At 40.2% G+C, this 27,263-nt stretch overlaps 1 protein-coding gene across 25 annotated transcripts in view; it reads right to left on the bottom strand.

Annotated features, from left to right (window-relative positions):
• LUC7L3 (LUC7 like 3 pre-mRNA splicing factor) overlaps window positions 1-21,286 on the bottom strand; it is a 26,308-nt gene extending 5,022 nt beyond the window's left edge. For 12 of the 25 annotated variants that reach the window (XR_011523380.1, XR_011523378.1, XR_011523381.1 and 9 more), the window contains exons 1-9: window positions 20,637-21,286; window positions 8,396-8,462; window positions 5,367-5,406; window positions 4,695-4,839; window positions 4,229-4,303; window positions 3,114-3,218; window positions 2,020-2,181; window positions 1,339-1,622; window positions 525-685 (exon numbers count right to left, since the gene is read on the bottom strand). Coding sequence is in view for 19 of the 25 variants with exons in the window: in XM_070562211.1 (XP_070418312.1) it covers window positions 525-685; window positions 1,339-1,622; window positions 2,020-2,181; window positions 3,114-3,218; window positions 4,229-4,303; window positions 4,695-4,839; window positions 5,367-5,406; window positions 8,396-8,462; window positions 20,637-20,735 (1,138 nt within the window). In the remaining 6 variants the exon portion in view is untranslated. Of the gene's footprint in view, window positions 1-524; window positions 686-1,338; window positions 1,623-2,019; window positions 2,182-2,290; window positions 2,440-3,113; window positions 3,219-4,228; window positions 4,304-4,694; window positions 4,840-5,366; window positions 5,407-7,212; window positions 7,299-8,395; window positions 8,463-20,636 lie in introns of those variants that run through there. The other 13 variants (XR_011523383.1, XM_070562222.1, XM_070562212.1 and 10 more) reach the window with 6 other exon arrangements.
• Window positions 21,287-27,263: the final 5,977 nt, after the last annotated feature.

Raw genomic sequence — 27,263 nt, 5'->3', positions numbered from 1 at the left:
ACACCACAGAAAACCAAGGAAGAAAGGAGAGGGAAAACAGCATGTTGTTTCAATAGAAAAGATGGTTAAAACACATGTAAGCTATTCAACTTCTGTGACCTTAGAAGTTAATTACTGACTTAAATGAACACTGTACATGAGGACCAATACACATTTACTCTGTAAGACATATTATGGAACACTGCAGATTAAAAAAAAAGGTTGCCAATAACCAAGTTAATAAATTCTACAGCCTAATAACCCTGAAAGATAATGCAATACTTGGAAGAATCTAGACGATAAAACTTCAGCTTATAAATTGAAAAATGTGGTTTTGACATGTACTAAGAAAAACATCAGGGTAACTGTCATTCTCACAAATCAGAGGAGAGGGGAAAATAATGCCTGCCTCTTAGTGAAGGACTTTGTTAAGGGAAAAGGAATAGAGCTTGACATGGAACTCTGTCTAGGGCCAAAGAAAAGTAAGTGGGGAGACAAGAGTGTGAAACAGTCTCTTACTGAATGAAATTCTCACACAAACTAACCTTTCTCCTTGGATTTTCCATCTTGCTCTCTGTCCCGGCTTTTGCTCCTGTGCTTATATGACTTTCGATCGCGGCTTTTTGATCTTCTTCTATCCCGACTACGAGATCTATGCTTTCTTTCTGATCTATCATGGCTTCTGCTTCTTCGTCGATCTCTACTTCTTAATTTAAAACAAAAGGAAAGCAACTTCAGCTGGTATTACAGTGAGGAAAAATCTTGAATTATATATTGAACAATTAACAAGATTAAGCAAAACTTACCCTTAAAAGGCAAATGGATAGAATCTACTACTAAAACATATTTATATTAGAAATCTTAACTGAAAATTACTGCAAATCTTTCTAACTTCAATTTTTCAAATAGTGCTCACATAGTTATCACTGTACTCTTTAAGACTCCTCTTCTTTAATCACAACTCTAATTAAAATGGTAAAATTTATTTTTTCATGTTTTTAAAGAATTAGTTACATGACATTTTAGTTCTTATATTGCGCTTGATGTTGTTCAAAGCAAAAGTAGGTAACCTTACTCAACATAACTAATAATTTAACTATCTTCTTAAAATCAATGAGAAGAGAAGCACTTAAGAGACCACCTGGGTACACTGACCTCCTAATAAGATAGCATCAAACCCCCTAATACTGGTGGGAAACTTGAAGACGGACTTGCTCTTACTGACTCAACTCTCATAATCCATCCTAGTGCTTAACAATACTTAAGAGCTTCCCAAGTTCCAAGGAATAACACTAGTAATTAATACTGTTTACTGCACGCTCACTACGTGCCGGGCACTGTCTCATGTGTTCTATGTACCTGCTTCGCCGTCTTTCTCTACTTCGTGATCTTTTGTGGTCCCGAGACCTGCTGCATCTTCGGTCAGAAGTTCGGCTTGAGTGCCGACTTCGGGAACGACTTCTCTTTCTTCTTTCTCTGTCTCTAGCCCTTTCCTTTTCTCTTTCTTCCTCTTCTCTTCGTCTCTTCCTTTCTCTTTCTTCCCTTTCTCTCTCCCGTTCTTTTTCTCTTTCTTCTCGTTCTTGCTTCTCCTTTTTTAAACGCTCATCACGATCAGGTTCTTCAGTTCTTTTTCTTAACTTTTCCTGAAGAAATTAGGTTTGATTTTTATATAACTATAACCTTAAAGACACTGTCAAACAACAGTTACCTAAGGGGAGGCATCTGCAGACCAACTTATGGAATCTGATGCCCTGAAAGGGAAATGCAGAAACTCCAACATCATGTATGAACACAAGAAACCATTACTTGACTAAATCCTAAGGAATATTCTTTCCCCCAAATTCCTGGCACTAAAGAGTGAAGAAAATACAGTGCTTTGATAATCTGATGAACAGCAAAATTTCCTATGTATTATCACTGCTTCAAATAATACACATCAGTAAAACATCAATGAGGTTTCTGTCTCGGTGTGATCATTTATTTGCCATAATAAAATATAACATGAGCTATAGCTAAAATACACGTTTAGAAGAAACTTACTTTTAATTCTTCTACAGTAGCTTTAATTTTGGCATAGCCCATGTGCTGTTTTCCCATCAAATGGTCATCTACCCGGGACTGGGCATCTCCTACTATCAAAAAAGCTCCACACACTTCACAAACTTCCATTTGTTTTTCTTGGGCAGCAAAACTTTCAATTGTCTGAAATGATAAATCAATTATCATAAGAATATCTGAGGAAGAGAGAATAAATCAATCCCCCCCAAAATACTTAATATTTAGAATAGATTTCTAATACTGTGAATTGCTACCTTCCATTTCCCCAAAGCCATAATACTGAGCAGCAACTGGTCATCTTTTAGAGAGAGGAAGCATGGCAACAGCAACCAACTTTCCATATCATCCAGGAAGTGTTGAGATCTCATCACTCAACTGCAACCGCTGAATTACCCACATCACCTTGAAAAAGTTAAACTACCTTTCAGAAAGCTACTTATTTTAGTCTGAATTCAGTTCTTACTTAGGTTCAATAGGCTAAAGGTGTGGCCTCCATATTAAAAATGCTTTTCAAAATTATTAGGGAAATTAACTCATTGAGTGTAATCTGAACATATCCTATTCAATATTTGAGAACCAATGATCAATTATATTCCACCATCAATATCCAAAACATGTATATTAGATTCTCTAATTAAAACAGTTAAGAAGGCAGAAGATATTTTAAGAGTATACTAATTTTGAGCTGAGGTAAATATGTACTGAGTAATTTATCATAACAAAAAATAAAATAAAACCCAGGAACAAATGAATACTTATGACCCAAGACATGGGTTGGCAAGGCAGCAGGTAGAGGTTTGTTTCTGTAAATGAAGTTTTATTGGAACAGTCCCACCCATTTGTTTATGTATTGTCTAAAGCTGCTTTATACATGATATAAAGGCAGAGCCTAGTAGCTGTCAGGGACCTTGTGGCCTGCAAACCTACAATATTTACTATGTGGCCCTTTAAGATAAAGCTGCTTGACTCTTGATTTAGGACGTCAGAAAATTGTTTACAAAGGTTCTCAAATAGGAATAGGTCCTACTAATTCACAGTGAACAGTCTGGGTAAATCAAAATGAGGTTGCTACTTACCGAGGTTGTAGACCTAAGCAATTCTCTCTCTTCTTTTAACTGTTCAACTAATTTCATCATTCCCTGGGCTTCTTCTACTTTTCCTTCAGATCCTAATTCTTCAATCTAAGGGGGATAAAAAAAAAGCAGTCAAGACTCCTTTCTAACCAAACTACCCAGGAACTCTCTTCCTCAAGCTTCACTTGCTTTCAGTGGTTGTTAAATGGAATTTTTGTTTGGTTTTGTTTACTGAAACCTCTGGCTTTAATTTACCCTTTTGATTTTTCACAACATTAATGAAGTATACTTGACATGCAATATAGACCGTACATTTTTAAGGAACATGATTTGCTAAGTTTTGACCCCATAAAACCAACACCGTTATCTAAATAATGAACGCATCCCTTACCCCAAAAAGTTTCCTCCTGTCTCTTACATTGTACTATCTCCTCCCCAAGCACCCAATGATCTGCTTTCTGTTACTACAGATTAGTTTGCATTTTCTAGAATTTTATATACACGGAACCATCCACTTTTTATTCCTATTTTTTTTGGTCTGGCTTCTTTCACTCAGCCTAATTATCTTAAGATTCATTCATACTGTTACATGTAGTTAATTCCTTTTTATTATGGAGTAGTATTCCACTGCATGAATACATGACAATTTGTTTATTCATTTAGCTGTTGATAGACATTTGAGTTGTAGTTTTTTTAGGGTTTTTGCCTATTATGACTAAAGCTGCCCCAAACATTGGTATACAACTCTTGTGTAAACTATATGTTTTGATTTCTCTTGGGTAAATATCTAGGAGAGGAATGGCTCATGGTGCATCTTTTAACTTTTTTAGAAACAGATAAATTGTTTTCCAAACTGGGTGCGCCATTTTAAATTCCATCAACAATATATGATAGTTCCAGTTTGCCCACATTTTCACTAACACTTGGTATGGGCAGTTTCTTTAATTTTAGCCATTCTAATAGGTATACAATAAGTATCTCACTGTGGTTTTCTTCTGTATTTCCATAATGACTATGACACTGAGCACCTTTACATACACTTAACTGCCATCATTCTATCTTCTTTGGCTAAGTGTCTATTTCAAGTACTTTCTGACATTAATGCACACAATTCTCACCTGCTGCAGGAGTACATCAATTTTATCTGTCAGAACCTGAATTTTTTCTTCATTTTTGCCTGTTGGGCCAGCTGCCTATTGAAGACAATAAAAGGTATTTTCAACAAGTAAAAAAGAAAGAAATATTCAAACTCTCACATAAAATACATAATATTTGTATCCAATAGTTAAAATGTTGAATCACAAGGATAGTAACTCTATTATCTTCAATTTCTGTTCATCAATTACATATTTTGTCAGTTACCGATATTTAAGAGAAAAATCTTAAGATCAGCAAAATCAATATTATATTTACTAATAAAGTAATAAAGACTAAGAAAAATGAACGCCTTCTAAGTTTTAAATCATTCTAAAAGAACACAAAGTAATAAATGAACTTGAACACAAGTTTCAATATTAGGGAGGTCTCTGGGTCTCCAGAGAACAAGGACACTTTATAAAGGCTGTAAATTAACTTCATACTCACCCCAGAGGACTGCTGGTTTTGAGATAATGCCAAACGAGCATGGCCTCGTCTAATTCTACGTTCTACTTCTGCAAGTAAGCTCTGTAAGTATCGCAGAAAATCTCTCTCATAGCCAACTTTCATAAAACGAGAACTCTTCTCATACCTGATAAAAATGATAACAAACATGCAATATTTCCTGTCCAAATCTTTATCCATTACAACTCACACATTCTATCTTAACTAGTCTCATGGACTGTTGCATTTAGGCTCAAGAGTAAACCAGGTGTATAAGTAACTTTCTGGTTGTCCCTCATCCCAGTAAATGGAAGGCAGTATCTAGCTTTATATGTGGTTAGGAGCACAGATTTTACAATCTGGGTGCTCAGACACCAGCTCTACCACTACAGTGGATCTGTGACCGTGGACCCAGGACAGGTCTCGTCTCGTCTATCAAATCAGGGCTGTTAAAAAGGCAAATGTGATTTTAAAAAAGAAAAAAATAAAAAAGCTTGGGCTTTATGCTTGGTATATAGTATGATGGCTACCAGTATCATTATTGAAGCTCTATGACTTTCTACCACCCCCAGGTAATGAATAGGACCTCCACCAGACATTGATTTTACACTAATTCCAATTACTTCTTCAATAATGACTAGGGAGGAAAAAAATGACCAAAAAAAGGTAACTTACTGTTTTCGTAGATTTTCATCATGAATTTTTTCACATGGACCTGAAAAAAAAAGAATGAGAGATATGAATGTAGCAATTATTGGTGACATCAACAACCTTTTCTCTTGCCAAAAGTTCTTTTTTTTTAAAAAAGGAAAAAACTTCCTTTTTAATCACTGAGTAGTCTGTAGACACCTAAACTGAGCCTACTGAATCATGAAGCAACATGCCCAAGTTAGGCACACGAAAACCGTTCACCTTCAAGATCAGTATAATGACCTTCAAGATCAGTATAATGGAGAGCAACTACAATATGGTAAGAAAAGAGGGAGTGAGAGGAAAGAGAAAACTGTTCCTCACTGCCACTCATGAAAAGAACTAGGATGAGGGCAGACCACTGATCTGAACCACCGCTGACACTTTATTAATTTCAAGTATCTGCACATGAAGTCAAATAGTACAAGGCTAGCACCCTAGTCCTACCCCCTCCCACCTCCAAAAGGCAACCAATTTTAACCCTTTTACCTATTTCTAAATTCTATGCTTATTTTGCTTTTTCTTGGTTCATCTTAGACATTAAAATTTTAGGTTAAATAAACACTCAGTGTTTATATTCTGACTATGCAATACTATTAACTGCTGAGCCAAACAAAAGGTGCATTATAACAATTTTGATAAACTTCATACTTTTATTGTAATTTTTTCATTTGTTTAGTTTTCTATGGATCCATTTCCAAATTCCTCTCAAACACTAACTCAACTATAGAAACTATCTCAATACTAATTTCCCTCAAGATTCAAACTATACCAGATAATCAGCTTCATTTTCTTCCATAAGCTTTCTGTCCTGCTTCAGTCTGGGCCGCTTATTTCCTAAGCTCACTAATAGAGTTGTCTTCCTGAGAAATTCTTTTTCGGGTCTATATTGGATGCAGTTTACTGGATGTCGTTTTTCCTCCTTCTTGGGTTATGGCCATATCTTGGTGAAGTTTCCAGAGAAAAGGCTCATGGGAGATAAATTTGTTGAGACATTGCATGCCTGAAAAGGTCTTTTTTCACCCTCATACTTTGATGTTTGCCTATATAGCTAACCTAGGTAAAAATATTTTTTCACTCAGAATCCTGAGGGTGTTTCTCCCATGTCTTCAAGCTTTCAGTGTTGTTACTGACAAACCTGAGGCCACTGTGATTCATGATCCTGTGTGCCCCACCACCCCCATCCCTGGTGTTCTGAAATTTCACAATGGTGTGCCTTGGTATGGATCTTTTTTCACTTATTGTGCTAAGCACTTGAAGGACCCATTCAATCTAGAGACTAACATCCTTCAGTACTGCAAATTTTTCAATTTCTTCCCTTCTGTTTCCCCTACCTAGAACTCTTAATCAGCTATTAGAGCACTGGACTGATAGAGTTTTTTCTAATTTTAATCTTTTCGGTCCAATTACCCAATATTCCAACAAATTTCCTTGATTTTATTCTCAAAACTTTCCACTGATTTCAGATTTCTCCAGTTCTAATTTCCAAGAGCTCTTTTTGGTTTTTCAAAAATTCCCTTTTTATATAGCATCCTAATCTTCCTGTTATCCTCACTTTCTCTGAGGATACTAACTTTAGTTAAGACACAAATTTTTTCTTCTGCTTTCCCCATGATCTCTACTTCCACTAAATTCTTTTTTTCTGTTGGTTTTGTTAGTCTTTCGTGTCGAAGGTTTTCTTCAAATGTCTGACTGTTGTTCCTCGGCTGGCAAAACACTTCCAGTATCTGCCTAAAAGCTGGTATGCACAGGCAGTTTTGTCAACTAATGGGCTTTACCACAGGAAAATCAGGCAAGACTTTCTTTTAGGAGAGTCCCCAAGGGTCAGTACCTGTAGATCACTTCTCTGGAACTGTTCACTTTCTCTAAAGAATCCTCTTCTCTTCTGCCTGGGGAAAAACATCTGGCTGTATCCTTCTAGGAACAGGGCAGAGGAAGGGAATGGGAAAACCCCACTATTAAGAATACAGACTCATTTAATCTCTCTTATAGTCTCATTTTCACTCATTACTGCCCTGTGCAGTATCTAGGATCCCATTATCTAGACTTGTCCAGTCCTAATGTCCTCCTAATGCTCTAGGGCAAGCATTGTGCTTAATGAATTAAGTTCTCTTTGATGTTTCTAGAATGATACTAGTTATGTACCACCCGTGGGAGAAGAAATAGTCAATTATATTTTTTGCATTTTGTGGCTCGGATGAACTAGAGTTTCTTTAGTCCAATTTCTCCAGAAAATTACCCTAGTCTCCTCAGGCGTAGGGTTGGGAGAGGCAGAATCACCAGATGCACAGGTCTTAAGAGTCTGACCACCTAGACTAGTTGTTCTCAAGAGGGGGCAACTCTGCCCCCCAGAGACATGTGGCAATGCCTGGAGGGGATTACAACTGCAGGGGGTTACTGGCCTATCTAGTGGGTAGAGACCACGGATGCTGCTAAACATCCTACAATGCACAGGATGGACCCCTAAAACACAAAATTATCCAGCTCAAAAGGTCAAATGTTAAGGCTGAGAAACCATGAACTAGACTAATTTCTCGTAATTTCATCCCCATGACTCTCAACTTTGCCTTCTCTGATCCCTGGTGCCTCCAAACCCTGAGCCTGCCCAGGGTTCTACTGATCAAACATTCACTTCTGTGTAATATCCCCTTCTGCAGGCTTTTAGGGTACAGGTTTCTCTGCTCTGTTGAGTTTGCTGCTACTCTTCCATCCACTTGTTATCTTCCAAACATTTGTTGACATGTCTAATGTTAGCTCCTCTTCCAATTACACCTTCTTTTTTTTTTACACTTTCATTTTATTGGAGGGGTTTTGGGACGTAGTGGAAATAGACACGTATGTTCAATTAAGCCACCATGTTTAATTAGACTGGCATTTATTTATTACAAAAAGCTAATCCAGGAAAGAAATTACTTTATCAACAAAGCTTTAAGAGAAAACTGCTTTTCAGAATCATAAAGTACTAGTTTTCCTTAATCATAAATTTGATAAAGTTACACAGAAAATTTACTTACCAAGATCAGAACGAGTGTTTGTGAACAATTCCGCAGGACAAAAACCACAGAGATAATATTTACAAACCTAGTGAAGAAAAACAAAGGTACTTGTTGTTGTTGTTGTTCTGGTGAGGAAGATTGGCCCTGAACTAACATCTGTTGCCAATCTTCCTTTTTTTTTTTTTTTTTGCTTGAGGAAGATTGTCCCTGAGCTAACATCTGTGCCAACCTTCCTATATTTTGTATGTGGGACACCACCACAACGTCGCTTGACGAGCTGTGTGTAGGTCCACACCCAGGATCCAAACCAGCAAACTCTGGGTTGCCAAAGCAAAGTCCTCAAATTTAACCACTACACCACTGGGCCAGCCCCAAGGTACTCGACTTTTTAAAATTGTTCAGTTTTAAAACCATATTGGAAAAGGGTGCCAAATAACTATTTTATCATGTCTTGGTCTTCATCTTTCAATCAAGTTTAAGAACAATCTCATTTGTTAAACCATATTAGTTAGGTAAATTAGTGACTTTCAGACTCCTGGATTTCAGTAAAATATGTACATGACTGAAAGATTTACCAGCATTTTCTACCTTCTTTTAACTACTGCCCCTTTCCCATAGCAACAACAAATATGACATCCAGAAGAAAGGAAAATGTTTATTTTCATTTAAAAACAAAACACATCGCACTGTTCTTATCGCTCTAACTTTGTTAAAAGACCAGAACCAATTTACAGATTAGGATTTGGGAATCATTATCTAAATTACAAATAATATTCATTTAAAGCAATTTCGTTCACTATTTTCACTTAAGAGATCCTTTAACAGGCTCTAAAACGTATTGGATATTTTCATACACGCCAGTACTTTACCAAATGGTATGGGGGAAAAACTATTAACATGAAATCGACTTTTAATTTTCTTCCATTGGTAGTTCTGTAACTCCTTCATATATATTCCAAGACCTCTCTATCCTATATTTAATTCTATAACACTGCAAACCAAAACTTGTAGGCAAAACTTCAAAATATCTTCCTTTCTTCACGTACTAAAGACTTCATTGTTACTGGGTAGATTATCAATGTACAGTCACGTGCCACATAACAACATTACGGTCACCAATGGACCACCTATACAACAGTGGTCCCCTAAGATTAGCACCATATAGCCTAGGTGTGTAGTAGGCTAGACCATCTAGGCTTGTGTAAGTGCATTCTATGATGTTCACACAATGACAAAACCACCTAATAAATGCATTTCTCAGAACATATCCCACTGTTAGATAATGCACAACTGTGCAACTATGACATATGAAAAAAGAGAGATGTTAAATTTAAGACTGAATGAGAGTTCTTTCTAGACACTTAGTACTGGATGTTAAATCTACAATAGATTGTTTTCTGCCTCAAAGGTCAATTATTTTATGCTTGTCTGAAGCAATGTGGTTCCATAAGCTGAGTCCAGAGGAATTAAGGTCATGAAAAACAAAAATGATTGTCTGATCAACAGATTTAGTTGTTTTTTCTTTTTGCTGAAGAAGATTAGCCCTAAGCCAACATCCGTGCCAACCTTCCTTCACTTTATATGAGGGTTGCCACGACAGCATGACTGATGAGTGGTGTAGGTGCGTGCTGGCGATCCAAACCCATAAATCTGAGCCGCTGAAACGGAGCACACTGAACTTAACCACTATGCCACAGGGTTGGCCCCTCAACAAATTTAGTCTTATATCAATATTATCCTGTTATATATAGCCATACATCATAGTATGTACTATTTTCTTTAGAAGTTCTTCTCATACTTCATTTCTAAGATTACTCTTTGCAACTTAAAAATCATTCTTACAAATTATTTTTTTAAAAGGCTCTGTATGCTCAAATGGTCAATGTCTTTCCAAATTATTTCCAAACTTCCAATGGTCATATGAAATGTTTAAAAATGGTACATACTTTTCTAACTATTAAAAAGTATGATTTGTTAAACCTTGCATCCACTTTAAGTGTATCACAATAAAATATCAACGCAAATACTCAATTTTAAAAAATATTTAAGGGGCTGGCCCGGTGGTGCAGCAGTTAAGTGCACACGTTCTGCTTCTCGGCGGCGTGGAGTTCACTGGTTTGGATCCGGGTGCGGACATGGCACCACTCGACAGGCCATGCTGTGGTAGGCGTCCCACATATAAAATAGAGGAAGATGGGCACGGACATTAGTTCAGGGCCAGTCTTCCTCAGCAAAAAAGAGGAGGATTGGCAGCAGTGAGCTCAGGGCTAATCTTCCTCAAAAAATAAAATAAAACAAAACAAATAAATAAATAAAAAATATTTAAGAATCTCTTATTTGGGGGAGTGAGGACAGAGACAAAGAGTATGCCACTTACTGTTCAGACTATTAACCCTAGTTCCCAGGGCCCAAAAATTATTTAACAAGTTTCCCACAACTGTAATAGCTATCTGTAATAGCTTAGTAATAGTTATTGCCAGCATTCAGTGCTATTTATAGCTACAAATTGTATGGTTATATAATAATTTAAAAACTAAATTTAGTGTGCACCCCTCATAGGTATGAAACTTTACTACCTCTGTGCATTTTACTTTCACTTACTTATCAAAGTTTATTTTAATCTCTATTCCCATGTTTACAGAAGTATATTCTAGGGTTTTGGAGTGGATTCTATCTAAAGACTGATTTTATTGTTTTCAATAGGGCTTTTATTGTCATAACTAATAAACATAAGACTACTTGTTCCTTCTGTTTAAACTGGGCCAATCTCCATGATCCTCAAAAAGGCTCATCATTGAAACAAAAGGAATACACATCTCCATGGTCCCTTCTGACTGTGAAATATAAGCAAATACAAACTTCAAACATTTCTAGGAAAGAAATCATATAATTATTTTTGGTAATGAAATACCAACATAGGACTTATAGTACTTATCAAATCTTAGTTTTAATAACACTTATCACTGGATCTGACTGGGGGCTTTACCATATATTGTGTGACTTAACGTTCTGTAAAACTGATTACTACTAGCTTCAAGGTTTGTCATAAAATGTCTAATAAATGTTATTTTTTAAAACTAAAATACCTCTGATTTTCTAGAGCTATTTAAAGTTTTTTTTAAAGATTTTTTTTTTCCTTTTTCTCCCCAAAGCCCCTCAGTACATAGTTGTGTATTTTTAGCTGTGGGTCCTTCCAGTTGTGGCATGTGGGACGTCACCTCAGCATGCCTTGATGAGCAGTGCTGTGTCTGCGCCCAGGATTCGAACCAATGAAACCCTGGGCCACCGAAGCAGAGCACACAAACTTAACCACTTGGCCACGGGGCTGGACCCTATTTAAAGTTTTATTTACATGAATAAGGCTTTCCAAAAGGTAGGAGGTTCTAAGTGATCAAAACTCTCTAAATCTAAATGTACTACATCAGTTTTTCAATAAAATATACGAATGAACACACTCTTAAATCTAACAGGTACTGAATGGGACTTTAATTTAAAATGGGTTTGAATTTTAAAAAGTGGAAAATGTCATCTCAACAATCATGTAACACTATGTGCTAAAACCGATGCTGGAAATACAAGAACGAATAAGACCCACTCCTCAAAAAGCTTAGTCTAGGGGCTGGCCCCAGTGGCCGAGTGGTTAAGTTTGTGGGCTCTGCTGCAGGCGACCCAGTGTTTCGTTGGTTCGAATCCTGGGCGCGGACATGGCACTGCTCATCAAACCACGCTCAGGCAGCGTCCCACATGCCACAACTAGAAGGACCCACAACGAAGAATATACAACTATGTACCGGGGGGCTTTGGGGAGAAAAAGGAAAAAAATAAAATCTTTAAAAAAAAAAAAAAAAAAGCTTAGTCTAGTAGAAGACAGAACAGAAACAGAAACCAAAAAATAGAGTGTACTAGTATTTACATGCAACTCTAGAAACAAAAGGAAATTAGTTTAGTCAGGAATGTCAAGTCATCACAGATGGTGAAGCTTGAACTGGTTCTTAGTTCAGAAGTGGAAAGGTTGCAAGACATTCTAGGTATAAGGAAACGTGAGAAGACGGACAACAGAGTATGCAACAGGCAAGTGTAGACAGGTACACTTGGAGAGGCAACAAAATGCGGAGTCTGAATCCTGGCCGCCACTTATCCACTATAGAATATAGACTGTAATGCTCCTTGATTTCCTCATATAAAAAAAGGAGACAATGGGGGCTGGCCCCATGGCCAAGTGGTTAAGTTTGCATGCTTCACTTTGGCGGCCCAGGGTTTTGCCAGTGCAGATCCTGGGCGCAGACATGGCACTGCTCATCAGGCCATGCTGAGGCGGTGTCCCGCAAGGCACAACCAGGACCCACAACTGGAATGTACAACTATGTACTGGGGGACTTCAGCTAGGAGAAGTAGTAAGAAAAAAAGGAGACAACAAATATACTTCATAGTGGGACTGTGAAATTTAAACTTTATGTTAAATTGGGAGAAGCGGGCAAATTTTTAAAATACTACCCAGTACTTTTTCAAAAATGTTTTTAGGGGCTGGCCCCGTGGCCAAGTGGTTAACTTCGCATGCTCCGCTTCAGCGGCCCAGGGTTTCATGGGTTCGGATCCTGGGCATGACCTAGCACTGCTCATCACGCCACGCTAGGGCAGCATCCCACATGGCAGAGCCAGAAGGACCTACAACTATGTACTGGGAGGCTTGGGGGTGGAGAAGAAGGGGAAGAAAAAAGATTGGCAACAGATGGTGCCAATCGTTCCCCACCACCCCCAAATCCCCCCAGTACATGGTTGTATATTTTAGTTGTGGGTCCTTCTGGTTGTGGCATGTGGGACACCGCCTCAGCGTGGTTTGATGAGCAGTGCCATGTCTGCGCCCAGGATCCGAACTGGTGAAACCCTGGGCCACCCCAGTGGAGCACACGATCTTAACCACTCGGTCACAGGGCCAGTCCCTCAGGTGCCAATCTTTGAAAAAAGTTTTTAGGCACTATGTAGACCTACTAAGACATGCCATGCCTGCCTGTGGATTAATGAGATGATCCCTGTAGCTCAGTCCAATCAACCCACTTGAGTCCAGAAAACACATGACCTGCTTGGAAGGCATCTAGCTACTTATAGAATCCAGATTAGAACCCATTTTCCTAATGCGGTTTTGTGTGCTCTTTACACACTTCAACTCTCCTTAAGAAACTGCTGTAACGTGACAGTACATCAAGGTGTTTGTTACTCTATCCAATCAGCTCTAGCCACTTAGACAGCTTCTTTTAACCCTCCCCAGGGATTGTGGCTGTTCAACTAAAAATATTAACACTTAGTCTTTTATTCAGTAAGTCTTTACTAAATGTCTATCAAAACCCTAATAATCTGATAACCAAAGGTGGGAGGAGCAGCAACAAAGGGGTGGTGGTGGAGGCCAGAATTCTCACAAGGTAATTGTGATTTATCCCTTGATAAATTTAAGGCAACACCAGTGATCAGAAGAGTTCAACCTCAATAGCAGGCTTTTCACTATCAGTTAAGAGAATGGAGAAACACAATCCTGGAAATCTAACTAGAAAAATTTATTTTTATTTTTTTGCAGGGGAAGAGTCTCCCTACGCTAACATCTATGCCAATCTTCCTCCTTTTCTTCCCCCTCAAAGCTCCAGCAGACAGTTGTGTACAGTTCTAAGCTCCTCTAGTTCTATGTAAGTGGTGTGGTTTTGCACCCAGGAACCGAACCCGGGCCGCTGAAGTGGGGTGCGCCAAACTCTAACCACTAGGCCATCAGGGCTGGCTCGTGACTAGAAAATTTTAATTGCAAGTTTCCACCATATTAAAGTCAAATTGTCAAAATTTAAGGCAATATTTGTTGTTATATACAGTGTTGGGAAAATGACACTCCAAACAATACTAGAGGGCTATGGGACAACTTGGCAGCATCCATCAAAATGTAAAATGTGCATTTAACTTAGTCATTGTCTTTCCAGGAACCAATACTACAAGTGACTCAGCTACATGTACTACAACGTTCACTGCAGCTTGGTTGGTAACGGCAAAAGAATTAGACATAATGTACACACCCAGCAGAAAACAAATCGTTAAATAAATTAAGGTAGATTTATATGTACCAACAAGGAAAGAGTTCAGAGTTTAAGTCAAAGTTGTAAAATACATATTATATTTATATATTAGACCATATTAACAACTTTCACTCATATGTATATATGCGTATGTGTCTGTAAATTATTAGGAAAGATTTGAAAACACACAGAGCAATTTTTATGTTTTTCAGGGAGATTTGGCAATGGAGAGGAGAGGCAAAAACAGATTTTCACTGTTTATCCCTATGTTAAATTCTAACCTTTTATATAGTAACCACGTTTACTTCTGTAAAAAGTAATTTTAACGGTTCTAAACTCAGAGGGAAAATATAAAACAGCAAAATCAATTCCCAATATATTAATGGAATCAATCTTTAAATGAGACAACATTATTTAATGTGAAGAAGACTTACGCATTTTGGGGGGTTTAAGTAAGTATAAATATTTAACTAAGAAAATGCTGACTTACAGCTTTTTACTTTCATCTTTTTTTTTTTCCCTGAGGAAGATTAGCCCTGAGCTAACATTTGCCAATCCTCCTCTTTTTGCTGAGGAAGACTGGCCCTGAGCTAACATCTGCGCCCACCTTCCTCTACTTTATATATGGGACGCCTACCATAGCATGGCTTGCCAAGCGGTACCATGTCCCCACCCGGGATCCGAGCTGGCGAACCCTGGGCTGCCCAAGTGGAACACGAGAACTTAACCACTGCGCCACCGGGCCGGCCCCAGACTTACAGTTTTTAACAAAAACAGACCCATTTTTTTATGCATTCACTTCTTCAAGGCACCATTAATTCTGGTCATCAATTTAAACTATTACCAATCACAAAAGTGCACTAAGAGTATCTCATTGACTTTTATCTTTCTATATCTACTTGAACCCAACAGTAAGCAATATAATTCCCGCTTAAGCTAATCAAGTATTTTCAATGCTGTCTGCATTACTTTTGTTAAACTGCTTTCCCCAAATCAGTTGAATGTTTAGCTGTTTCTCACTCTAATGGTTAGGTCAGCTATTTATCATTTACAAATAGTAAAGAATTCAAATCAGTAAATCACATATAAACGTCTTTACAGACACCAACAAATATAGGTCCCTACCTAAAATCCTGTGGATGCCTTAAAGAGCTTCTTTTGGTATTCTAAGTTACTAACCACTCTGGATAGGTATTTGGTTCCACCAGACACCAAGTTCCATTTTATAAACAAGTCATAAACATAATGTATTTATTCAATGTCTATTTCTGATAATCTAAATACTGGCATTTTAAATTCATCATGGTGGCAACAGTAAATCTGATCCTTGACAAGAACTTCACTTCAGCTGTCATGTACATTTTTTCATTTAAAATCCGAGAATTTCCAGAAACTTTATTGATGGGGAAAAAAAGAATACCTTTCAACGTGTAGTCTTTAGTCACTTCCATTAATAGTTTAACTTTGACTACAACAGGCTAGATAGAAGTAATGTTTCTGGGGCCGGCCAGGCGGCTCAGCCGTTAAGTTCTCACGTTATGCTTCAGGGCCCAAGTTTTGCTGGTTTGAATCCCAGCTGCGGAGCTATTCAAGCCATGCTGTGGTAGGCGTCCCAGATAAAAAAAGCGGAGGAAGATGGGCAGGGATGTTAGCTCAGGGCCAGTCTTCCTCAGCCAAAAGAAGAGGATTGGCAGTGGATGTTAGCTCAGGGCTAATCTTCCTCAAAAATAAATAAGTAGGAAAAAAAAGCAGCAATGTTTCTTTTTAGCTAAAAGAACTGAATTCGTGTTTCAAAAAAAAGACAAACCCCAAAAGAAAAAATTTTAATATAACAATTTATAACAAAAAGAGCCAGTCCCTCATAACATATACTATGTTTCAGCTATATCAGGACCACACTTTCTATAATCATTCATTTCCATGCCTTTTATATTACATATACCTTTGCAGTCATGGTTCACTCTCCTTGCCCACACAAACTTTTGGTAAAATTTTAATCAATTTTCCACAGGAGCCAGAAAGTAAACATCTCTCTCCTGCCTAGAAGCTTTCAACTGTTTCCCAATGTAATTTAGTCCCAACTTCTAACAAGATTTATAAAAACCATTCAAAACCAGGTTCCTGCCCATCCATCCACATGCCCCCTTCCCCAACAAAAGCAACCACGGGCTCCAGGTAATAACACTACTTACAATTCCTCAGGCTTACTTTTTCTCCAGCCTCCAGTAACATGTCTTCTCTCCCACTCCCTCTGGCTAATTCCTACTAATCCTTTAGGTCCCAGTATTTAAGGGTCACTTGAAGAGGCCTTTCTCAAGTACCCCAGGCTGAGTTAGGAGCCCCTCTCAAGTGTACTTTTCAAGACCCCACACTTTTCTCCACTGTGGCACTTATGACATTGTGTTATGAAAGCACATCTACTCCTTCCTATCTGCCACCAGACTGATGGTTCTCTCAGGCTAAGTGCTGTTATCTATACTATTCTATCTACCATAAAAGTGAAACATTTTTGTTGAATAAATGAATACAGGAATTTCCCCAAGTTACAAGTAAGAAATGAGAAAATTAAACATATTTCATAAAACAATGAAGCACTGTATTACTAACTTAAACTACTTTCTCCCCTAGCAAGCAGTAGTGAAGAAATCAAATCTAATGATATATATACATACATAAACACACATTTTTCCTAAAGCAATCAAATATTAAGGAAATGTCCCTACAGCATATACAGGAAATAATATTGGCCATGTGTTGATACTGTTGTACTGGGGTATGGGCACAAGGAGAGTTCATTATACTATTCATTCACCTTGTTTGTTTTGGGGTGAAAAAACAAACAGCAGTCATATGCACATATAACACACAGACTGCTGACAATTACCATGTACCATAGAGTAAGGTAGGAAACGCCTATACTTCTGACAGAAAGAACATTTTGGTGGCTCTGAATTAAAACCAGTAAAATATTTATAGATGTCATGTGCTATAATTATTAATTTTTTGCTTCCAATTTTCCTTCCCAAACTCTGAATCCCTTTTTTACATGTAAAAACAAAAACGTTCACAAGTAAAAACATCGACAGAAGCCTTAACTGTTTTTTTCTTTTCTAAACAACTGTCAGCATCAATGACAGTATTTCCTAACATTCTTAAGATTTTAGAAAATAACATTTAGTTCAATTACCTTCATAAATTATTAAACCTTCACTGAACAGGGCATACCTGAATTTGATTAATGATGAAGGAAACTTCATTTTAAGGATTATTAGAATCAGAGTTAAGTCAACAGTAAAATAATTTCACTTTCGGGTTGAAAAAGTAAAAACCTCAATTTGAATTACAAAATTCCTGTTCTCTTATATAAATAATAATAAAAGCTCCAGGCCAGACTTTACAATTCCCTACAATGTGAACTATTCAGGTAATTACAAGGCTACCAAATGCCTTCTCTGGCAAACACTGAAATCTTCCCATGTGGACACTAACTGAAAGGTGCTCACACTAGGCAGTTAAAAATCATATGCTTTCCTCATGACTGTGGTTGTTTAGGATTAACAAAGCAAAGCAGAGCAAACCAACCAACTGTTTGATGCAAAAATAGTAATAATCTCAAGGAAATGTAAAATAACAATAACCCAGGCAGAAGGGTGTCTCAATGAATCCTTTGAGCAGTAATAAAGCTGGTTTGACTTTAGCCGAAAACTACTTTCTCCAGATCCAGAGGTAGCAATCTGCAAAGAAGCTGGAAATGCCTGTAAAGTACTAATCCCAATAAAGCACTTTCGGACATTGAGCCTTGAGAGTATTTACATACAGCCTTATTATGAATAAACAAAAGGTCGATAATTTGCACCACAGGTGTATCCTTCACTTAAAAACGAGTTCCCCAACTCTCACAATTAAAAAGCCAGGACTAATCACGTGATCAGAAAGCAGTAGCTCACAAGCTTTAAAAGGTGGTGAGGCCATTTTTTTAAAAATGCAGCTTTCCGGCGCCTTCCCCCAGACTGACCTACTCCCTCTAGGGAGTGAAGTAAAGAAATCTGCATTTAAAACAAATTCCACAGGTCGGTCAGATACAGACACTCTGGAACTACTTTTAACACTAAGGTAAGTTTCCATTTCAACTGTTAAACAAAAGGACCCCACCCAGCTGAAATAGCCTTTCCCATTTAGTGCCAAGTGTGCCAAAGAAAAATTTCCAAATAGAATAGGAATGCAAAAATATTTTGAAATATCAGGTTACAGCGATAGTGAAATCCTTACACTATATGCTGGGGGGTTGTACATTTCTCCACTAATAGCCAACAGCATTAGAATATGTAAACGACCCGGAAGTGATGGCAAGAGCTTCCCCAGCTTTATCCTGACTTACTTAGATGAGGCCATACACTTTGTTCCTGGTCAACACCAACCTTCTCCCCGAAGACATGAATCTGAAACACCAGCAACTGACTTTTTCAAATCCCTGAATCTAGAATGAAGTGAAATCTGTCATTAAACGCATAAGATATTGTGGTGACAAGCACCAAAAGTTTAAATCAGTGAGAAGCACTAAAACAGAAGGGAAAGCAGATTTATTACAGCTGAGATGACATAAAAACCTAAGTTGCTATTCTGAGAGCCTCACTGCTAATGTTATAAACCCGTCACATATAATGCAATGTGGCAATAAAATACCATCAGGAAACCAGTTTCTTCACAACACGTGTTCAAAACCAAGGAAGAACAAACAGGTGCTGCCGTTAATGAGCAGGCAATCAAATGCCATTTTCTCTTTAATACAAAATAGATAAATACCCTATCTGTACATCAACTGGATCTTAACTTTTTTTTTTTTTTTGCAAAGCTTAGAGGGAAAGACTACCGAGTTAAGTGGTAAAGGAAAAATTTACTTCATTGTTGCAAAGAAATGCTTAGAAAGGAAAGACGGTCAAGACATGCAGCAAAGTTACTGTCTCTTCTGACACGTGGGGGAAAAAACCCAAAGGTTAAAAAAAAAAACAAAACAAAAAACTTTTAAAAAGCTTCAACTCTCGACGTCAATGACAAAACGCGTGAATTTGACTCCACACAATGAATTCTACCATTAACACTTCATAGTACTTTGCAATCAGGTTGCACCCCAACGCTTTAGCCAAACACGTTATTTTTTAAGGTACTGATAGGACTCATCTAGCACCAACGTGTTTCCCTGCACTGCAAAAGAGAAATTTCACTCTAACCACAGCCTATGTTTAAAGAGACGAAGCAATTTCTTTAAAAAGTCTATTTGCCTACTCCTTCGTACTTTCATTAGCAACTGCCTTTAAATGACCACGTTGTTTGGTGACAAGCGCAAAACAAGTAAGACTAAATTCTGCACCTGTTCTTCAGGTGAGACCTAAAATAAACGTTACACTGCATGTTCAAAACACTCGAAATACATTACGGTCATTTGCACAGACCTGGCTTCAGAGAAGCGGGGAAAGTACACAGGCCTACAAAGATTAGGTTGAGGCTCGCCCCTTTAACTTGCCAAGAGACCCCGGGTGAGCGCCCCCAAACGGGGTTTACAACAGTTACCCTTACTCACAGGGTCAAGAGGATCACATGAGTTTTACTGGAAAAAAACGCCTGGACAGCCCTCTCCACGCAGGGCTTCCTACAACGTACTGCAGACAAACAATACTTGTAAACCATCACGGCAAACCCTACCAAGTTAGGATCCTCTATTTAAAATCTTATTTCCCCACCGAAACGTCGAAACGAAACTATTCCTGAAATAAGACACTGCCACAATTTTTTACCACTAATCCTGGCCACAAATTTCAGTTTAAATACGCCGCTCAACCCAAATAACGGAAGAATGTGGCCTTTCCCCTATTTCCCGAGGTGAAAACACTGCAGCCTCCAGACGTAGTAAAATACTCCTGCCTCTCCCGCGTTTCCCCGCATCAGGAAGGTGCTCCTCGGTGCTACTGAGGCCCCCTTTGGCTTCCTCGATACTAAAACAACAACAACCACAACCACCACCCATCCTTCATCCCTGGATTCGGGCGGACTCCTCCCTCCCGGGCGGCCTCCCGCCTTCCCCGGGCCACGGGGTCAGACACCCGGCCCCGGCGCGGCCCCAAATCGCGCCGCGGGCCCGGCGGCCCAGCCCGCGCCCTCCCCGCCCCTCCCCCACGGCGCCCGGGCACAGGCCCAAAGCCCGCGGGACTTACGCTCTCGTGGTCCCACCGCACGTTGCTGCGCTTCTCGTCCGGGGCGAGGTTTCGGTCTCGGCCCATTAACTCATCCAGCAATTGCGCGGCCGAAATCATGGTGCTTTCCTCGGGCGGCTGCTCCCACCAGCCCTGGCACCCGCCAAAGAAAACGCCGGCGACACCGCCGCCAACCCCTCCGGCCCACTCGCAGGCCGAAAACCCTCCTCTAAAGAGGAGCCGACAAGACAAAATGGCCGCCGCGCGGGCGCCTTCCCAGCATGCCACGCGCGCGCGTGCGCCCGCGGGGACACGCCCAGGCCTGGGAGGCGAGGTGGGCCCGCGGCCGCCGGCCCGGGGGCGGGGCCTGCCGAGGCTGGGCCCGGACTCCGCCCCTGGCGGGTGGTACCGCCCCTGTCCGCGCCAGGCGGGACCAGAGGCTACACCGCGCGGTGACGCCGCCCGCCTGGCCCCCAAGCGCCCGTCTCCCCGAGATCTTTCACGGGGAGAAATGGGAGCCTACGGCGTGAAGCTTCGACACCGCTCCGAAATGGGGAAAAGCACAGTGTATCCCTTTGTCCCACGCGGTGCACTCGATGCCATCTTCCAGTGGAGAATGACGATCAGCGCTCATTCCGTGTGCCGACACCATTTTCCCAGTCACTGCGCTCACCGCCTCTTCCGCCTGGCTTGGTCCTCCCTTCCCCCGATTCCTGTGATTCACAGGGTGGGAAATCAAGCAGGAAGAGATAAGGTGGTTTCTACAAGGTCACACGGAGTATGGGGATTCAGTTCTGCACCTGATGCCTCCTGATCTGGAATTTTTTTAAATTATTGATTAACTTATTCAACCAATATCTGAGTACTTACCATGTGCCAGGTAAGCTCTTCAAGCTAAGTTCTGAACGGTTCAGACACAGTCCTTGCTCCCCCAGACCTTGAGGATTAGTGAGGGAGACAATCACTAAAGAAATAAAATCAAATATGTCAATGCAAATTGTGATAAGTACTCTAGCACAGCTAAGGGTGTGGACTCGGAAGCCAGGTCGCCTCGTGTGCTGATCTCAGCTCTGCCGCTCTGCCTTCGCTTCCCCATCTGTAAAGTACGGTTTACGATAATAATAGTGCCCTACACGTACGATGTTATTGTGAAGATTAGATGAATTGATACAATGTAAAGCACGTAGACCAGGGCCAACACATTTTAAAGTCATTTAATCCGTAGCTATTATGACGGTTAGGGAAAAAAGCAGTGTTCTGTCAAAGAGTAAAGAGAGAGGCCTCTCTGTGGAAATGACTTAAGACCTAAAAGATAAGGATCCAGCCAAACAAAGTGGACAGAAAAGAATTCAAGACAGAGAGAGTAGCATATACCAAGGCCATCTCATTACAACTCTTCCTCAACTTATGATAGGTTTATCAGGACATAAACTCATTGTAAATTGAAAACGTTGTTCGTAGAAAACGTGTTTAATGCACCTAACCTACTGAACATCATAGCTTAGCCTAGACTACCTTAAACATGCTCAGAACACTTAGATTGGCCTACAGTTGGGCAAAATCATCTAACATAAAGCATTTTTTATAATAGTGTTGAATATCTCGTAATTTATTGAATACTGTACTGAAAGTGAAAAACAGAATGGTTGTATGGGTACAGAATGGTGGTAAGTGTATTGGTTGTTTACCCTGGTGATCCGGTGGCTGACAGGGAGCCGCAGCTCACCGCCACTGCCCAGCATCACATGAGAGCCTAGTCCTGCATATTCGCTAGCCCGGAAAAAGATCAAAATTCAAAATTCTAAGTAGAGTTTCTACTGCATGCGTATGGCTTTTACACCATCATACAGCTGAAAAATCATCAGTTGAACCATCATAAGTCTGGACTATCTATATATGAAACAATGCTCATCATTATTTTAAATATCCCTAAAACTAACAGTCCTGGGTATGCAGGATCCTCATTAAGTGGATTGAGGATGCCAAACATTTGAGAGATGATGCTTTAGACTTGAGTAGAGAAGGAACTAGCAAAGAAGACTGTAAAAGGGAAGCCAAAGAGATAAAAGGAAAATCTGAAGAGTGTAGAGTCAGGAAAGGCAAAGAAAACACAAAACAAAACCAAAAAACCCCAGAGAAGCTGTTTCAAGAAGGTGAAAGTGATCAACATTGTAGACAACTGCTGAAGGTGTGGTATGGGAAGACTGAAAAGTATCCATTTCATCTTGTAGTTGAAAGCCAGACAGGAGGAGATTGAAGGAATGGAGGGGAAATGAGGAAGTAAAAAGGTGTTCAGACAATGAACTTTAAGAAGGGAAGCGGTGAAACAGGGTGAGAACTGAAAGGGGCTATGGGTCAAGGGAGGCTTTTGTAAGATGGGAAATTAGAATATGTTTAATGTTAGAGGAGGAAGTAGATAGCTAAAGGTCTAAGTTCTCCAGAAGGTAGGCGCTGGAAATATTTGTAGCTATTGGCCTTTGCTAGAAGAAAAGACCCTTTCTCTACTGAAACAAGGAAGAAGAAAAAGATACAGCATCAGTCTGTAATGTAGCAGTGAGATGAAGGAGCTCTCAGCTGATGGCTGCTGTTTTCTCAAGGAAGCATTTTTGAAGGTTCACCACTGCCACTCCCACTAAAAAGGGGGAGAAAAAGTATACATCTTGAACCCTAAACAGGACTTATAAAACCTGAATGCAAAATTACAGTTTCTGCTCACTAAAGCTTTTTAATCTAACTCCCTCATCCGTTCCACAAACTTTAACGGTGCATGTGCTCTGTGCCAGGAACTGGCTTAGGGGCTGAGAATACAAAAACAGATGTATAAGACTCAGTTCTCAGAGAGCTCCTGATTCGTGGAGGATAAAAATGTAACAATAACTTGAAATGAAATGAAAATAGTATTAGTATTAGATGCCTTTGGATCATAGAAGCAAGAGTTCCTATACCAGTCAAACACTAGACAGTCTTACTCTACAACTCTCCTTTTCCTAGACTCTAAGGGCAGCCACAGTTCAGTGTGTATTACCACTGCAGGTAATGAATTCATTCATTTATCCTTCATTAATTCAACCAGCGCCAGCATCACCTGGTTCAGTCTCCCAGCCGGGCATCAGGGACTCAGAGATAAAAGCAGTTTTTTTTTTTTTTTGAGAAAGATTAGCCCTGAGCTAACTGCTGCCAATCCTCCCCTTTTTGCTGAGGAAGACTGGCCCTGAGCTAACATCCGTGCCCATCTTCCTCTACTTTATACGTGGGATGCCTACCACAGCATGGCTTGCCAAGCGGTGCCATGTCTACACCCAGGATCCAAACCAGTGAACCCTGGGCCGCTGAGAAGCAGAATGTGTGCACTTAACCGTTGTGTCATCAGGCCAGCCCCAAAAGCAGTCTTTATTAAGAAATCACAATGCCCAGTTTACAGATAACTTCTGTAGATTATATGAGTTGCTGGTGTTAAAAAAAAAACAACAAGCCCAAATGGAGTCACTTGAGTTAACACCCACCAAGGCTTAATACCTGACCAGATTGCAGGCTCAGCCTCTCCCAGGAGTGGAGGTTTAAACTATTCAGTCTGGAATTTCTTGATCAACAGTAGTGAAGTAATCTGTAAGATAAGACCACTTGCCAGTCCCCCTAAGGGAAGGTGACCTTGCCTGAAATAATCCTTTGTTTTCTTTCGCTGACAACTTCCCTGTCCTGCACGTTTCGTTTCTACCTATAAAAGCCTTCCATTTTATACAACTCCTCAGAGCACCCTTCTATTTGTTAGATGAGATGCTGCCCAATTCATGAATTGTTGAATAAAGCCAATACGATTTTCAGATATACCCAGTTGAATTTCTTTTTTTAACTGTAGTTTCCTGATGATGAGACGGAAACAATTTAATCTTATCAGCCCATGGTCTCCAGACCCCACTCCGTTAATGTTATTAATGGAAAGTCTTAATGGACCGTATTGTGTCCCCTCACTCCCTCCAATTCATATTTTGAAGCTGTAATCCCCAGTACTTTAGAATGTGACCATCCAGTCATGCATCACTTAACGATGGGGATAAGTTCTGAGAAATTCATTGTTAGGCGATTTCATCATTGTGCAAAGATCATAGAGTGCACTTACACAAACCTAGATGGTGTAGCCTACTACACATCTGGGCTATATGGTATTAATCTTATGGGACCATTGTCATATATGAGGTCCATTGTTGACTAAAATGTCATTATGAGATAGGGCCTTTAAAGAGGTGATGAAGTTAAAATGAGATCATTAGGGTGGGCCATCATCCAATCTTACTGGTGTCCTTATAAAAAGAGGAGATTTGGACACATAAAGAGACACCAGGGAGGGGCCATCCCAGTGGCACATGGTGGTTAAGTTCGCAAGTTCTGTTTCGGTGGCCTAGGGTTTTCCTGGTGCGGACCTACGCGCCACTTATCAAGCCATGCTGTGGTGGGCATCCCACATATAAAGTAGAGTAAGATGGGCACGGATGTTAGCTCAGGGCCAGTCTTACTCAGCAAAAAAAGAGGATGATTGGCAGCAGATGTTAGCTCAGGGCTAATCTTCCTCAAAAAAAAAAAAAAGAGAGAGACCAGAGAGGCACACACACAGAGGGAAGGCCATCTGCAAGCCAAGGAGAGAGGCCTCAGGAGAAACCAAACCTGCTGACTCCTTGATCTTGGACTCTTAGCCTCCAGAACTATGAGAAAATTAATTTCTGTTGCTTAAGCCCCCCGGTCGGTGGTATTTTGTTATGGCAACTCTAGCGAACGAATATAGAAAGGAAACCACTGTGACTACAGGTCTTCTAACCGCTTCCCAGCCTCCAGCATGGCCCCTACGACTCCATCCTCCGTCTGCTTTGCTGCCTCAGTCATCTTTCTAAATGTCAATCTGGTCATATCTCTTCCCTGCTCAGAACCTCCCAATGGCTCCCCGTCATCCCCACTCTGAAATTCAGACACCATAAGGTCACCCATGATCTGACCTGCCTCTCCAATTTCACTTGCTACTGCTCCCCCACACCCTGAACGTCCCTGTTTCCTACCACGTTACGCTGCTGCAGCCATGGAATGCTCTCCCTTCACCCCACCAACTCCAACCCATCATTCAGCTCAGCTCCATGAAGCCAAACTGGACCCTCATTCTCAACCTGCCACACACAACTGATCACTCTTCTCACTGTGCCACCATTTACCTTAAACATCCTTGTACATTTTTGGGTTGGTCACAAGATATTGCAAATATCAGTCTTTTCCTTTAAAATGACAATTCCTTTAAGTCAGATGCCATTTCGTATTCATGCTGGTATTCCCAGATTCTCGCACTGTATATAACACGTAGGAAGTAGGTCCTGTTCACTCCTAACCCCATTATAGTCTGGCTGCCATCCCCACCATTCCATCGCAACCTCCCTCTCCAAGGTCACCAGCAATCTCCTTGTGGTTAAATCCATTCTACACTTTTCAGTCCTTTCTTTCTCGCCTTTTCTGCAGCATTCGACCATATGCATCACACTCTTTTCTCCAAACCCTCTCATTCTTTTGCTTTTCCTCCTCACTATTCCAGCTGCTCCTCTTCACTCTCATTTGAGAATTTCTCCTCTTCTGTCCATCATTAAAATAACGGGTGTTCTTTGGGGTTCCGTCTTTGGCTGTCTTCTTTCAGTGCTCGACATACTCTCTTGAGGCAATCTCTTCCATTCCCATGACTTCAGCTAGCACCTTTTGCTGATGACTACCAAACCCAAATCACCAGCCCAGAATTCCTTCCTAAATGTCACACTCATATACATAACTGTTTACTGGACGTCTCCACCTAAATGAAAATCAGGAAAGAAAACACAGGGGCTGGCCCGATGGCGCAGCAGTTAAGTTCGCACGTTCCACATCTCAGTGGCCCAGGGTTCCCCGGTTTGGATCCCGGGTGCGGACATGGCACCGCTTGGCACGCCATGCTGTGGTAGGCATCCCACATATAAAGTAGAGGAAGATGGGCATGGATGTTAGCTCAGGGCCAGGCTTCCTCGGCAAAAAGAGGAGGACTGGCAGTAGTTAGCCCAGGGCTAATCTTCCTCAAAAAAAAAAAGAAAGAAAAGAAAAGAAAACACAGGCTCTGGAGTCAACTACTTGAGTTCAAAGCCTTACTCCATCATGAACTAAGCTGTATGGTGGTGGACAAGTTAATTACGTCTCTGTGCCTCCAAAAATAATGATGGCCCTACCTTATGGGGTTGTTGTGAGAATTAAATGAGATAACTTGTGTACAGCACTTAGCGTAGTGCCTGGCAATGAGTTAATAGTAGTAGTAATTAAAGGTCCTCAGAAAGCTCCATTCAACAGATTCAAAAGTGAATTCATCACCACGCCTGAAGTCTTCTCTTTATTCTTTGACCCAAATCTCAGTAAATAGCACCATTATCTACCCAGCCAGAACCCCAGATGTTATCCTTGTTTCCTGACCACCACCGCCCTTCCAGTCTATCAGGACTCTCCCTTGAATTAACCTTGTTGTAACATAGGTACGATCCACTGAGGGTCTCCAATGTCCAGACTTGACACACAGTCATTAATTCAATCATAGAACAATCCTGCAAAGTAGGTGCTATTATTAGCATCCCTATTTTGAGGATGCAGAATTTGAGGCCCAGA

The sequence above is a fragment of the Equus przewalskii genome, chromosome 10 (assembly GCF_037783145.1).
Source record: "Equus przewalskii isolate Varuska chromosome 10, EquPr2, whole genome shotgun sequence".
In the NCBI taxonomy this organism is placed as follows: Eukaryota; Metazoa; Chordata; class Mammalia; order Perissodactyla; family Equidae; genus Equus; species Equus przewalskii.
The sequence above is the reverse complement of the archived record's forward strand: the minus strand, read 5'-3'. Positions and strand labels throughout refer to the sequence as shown.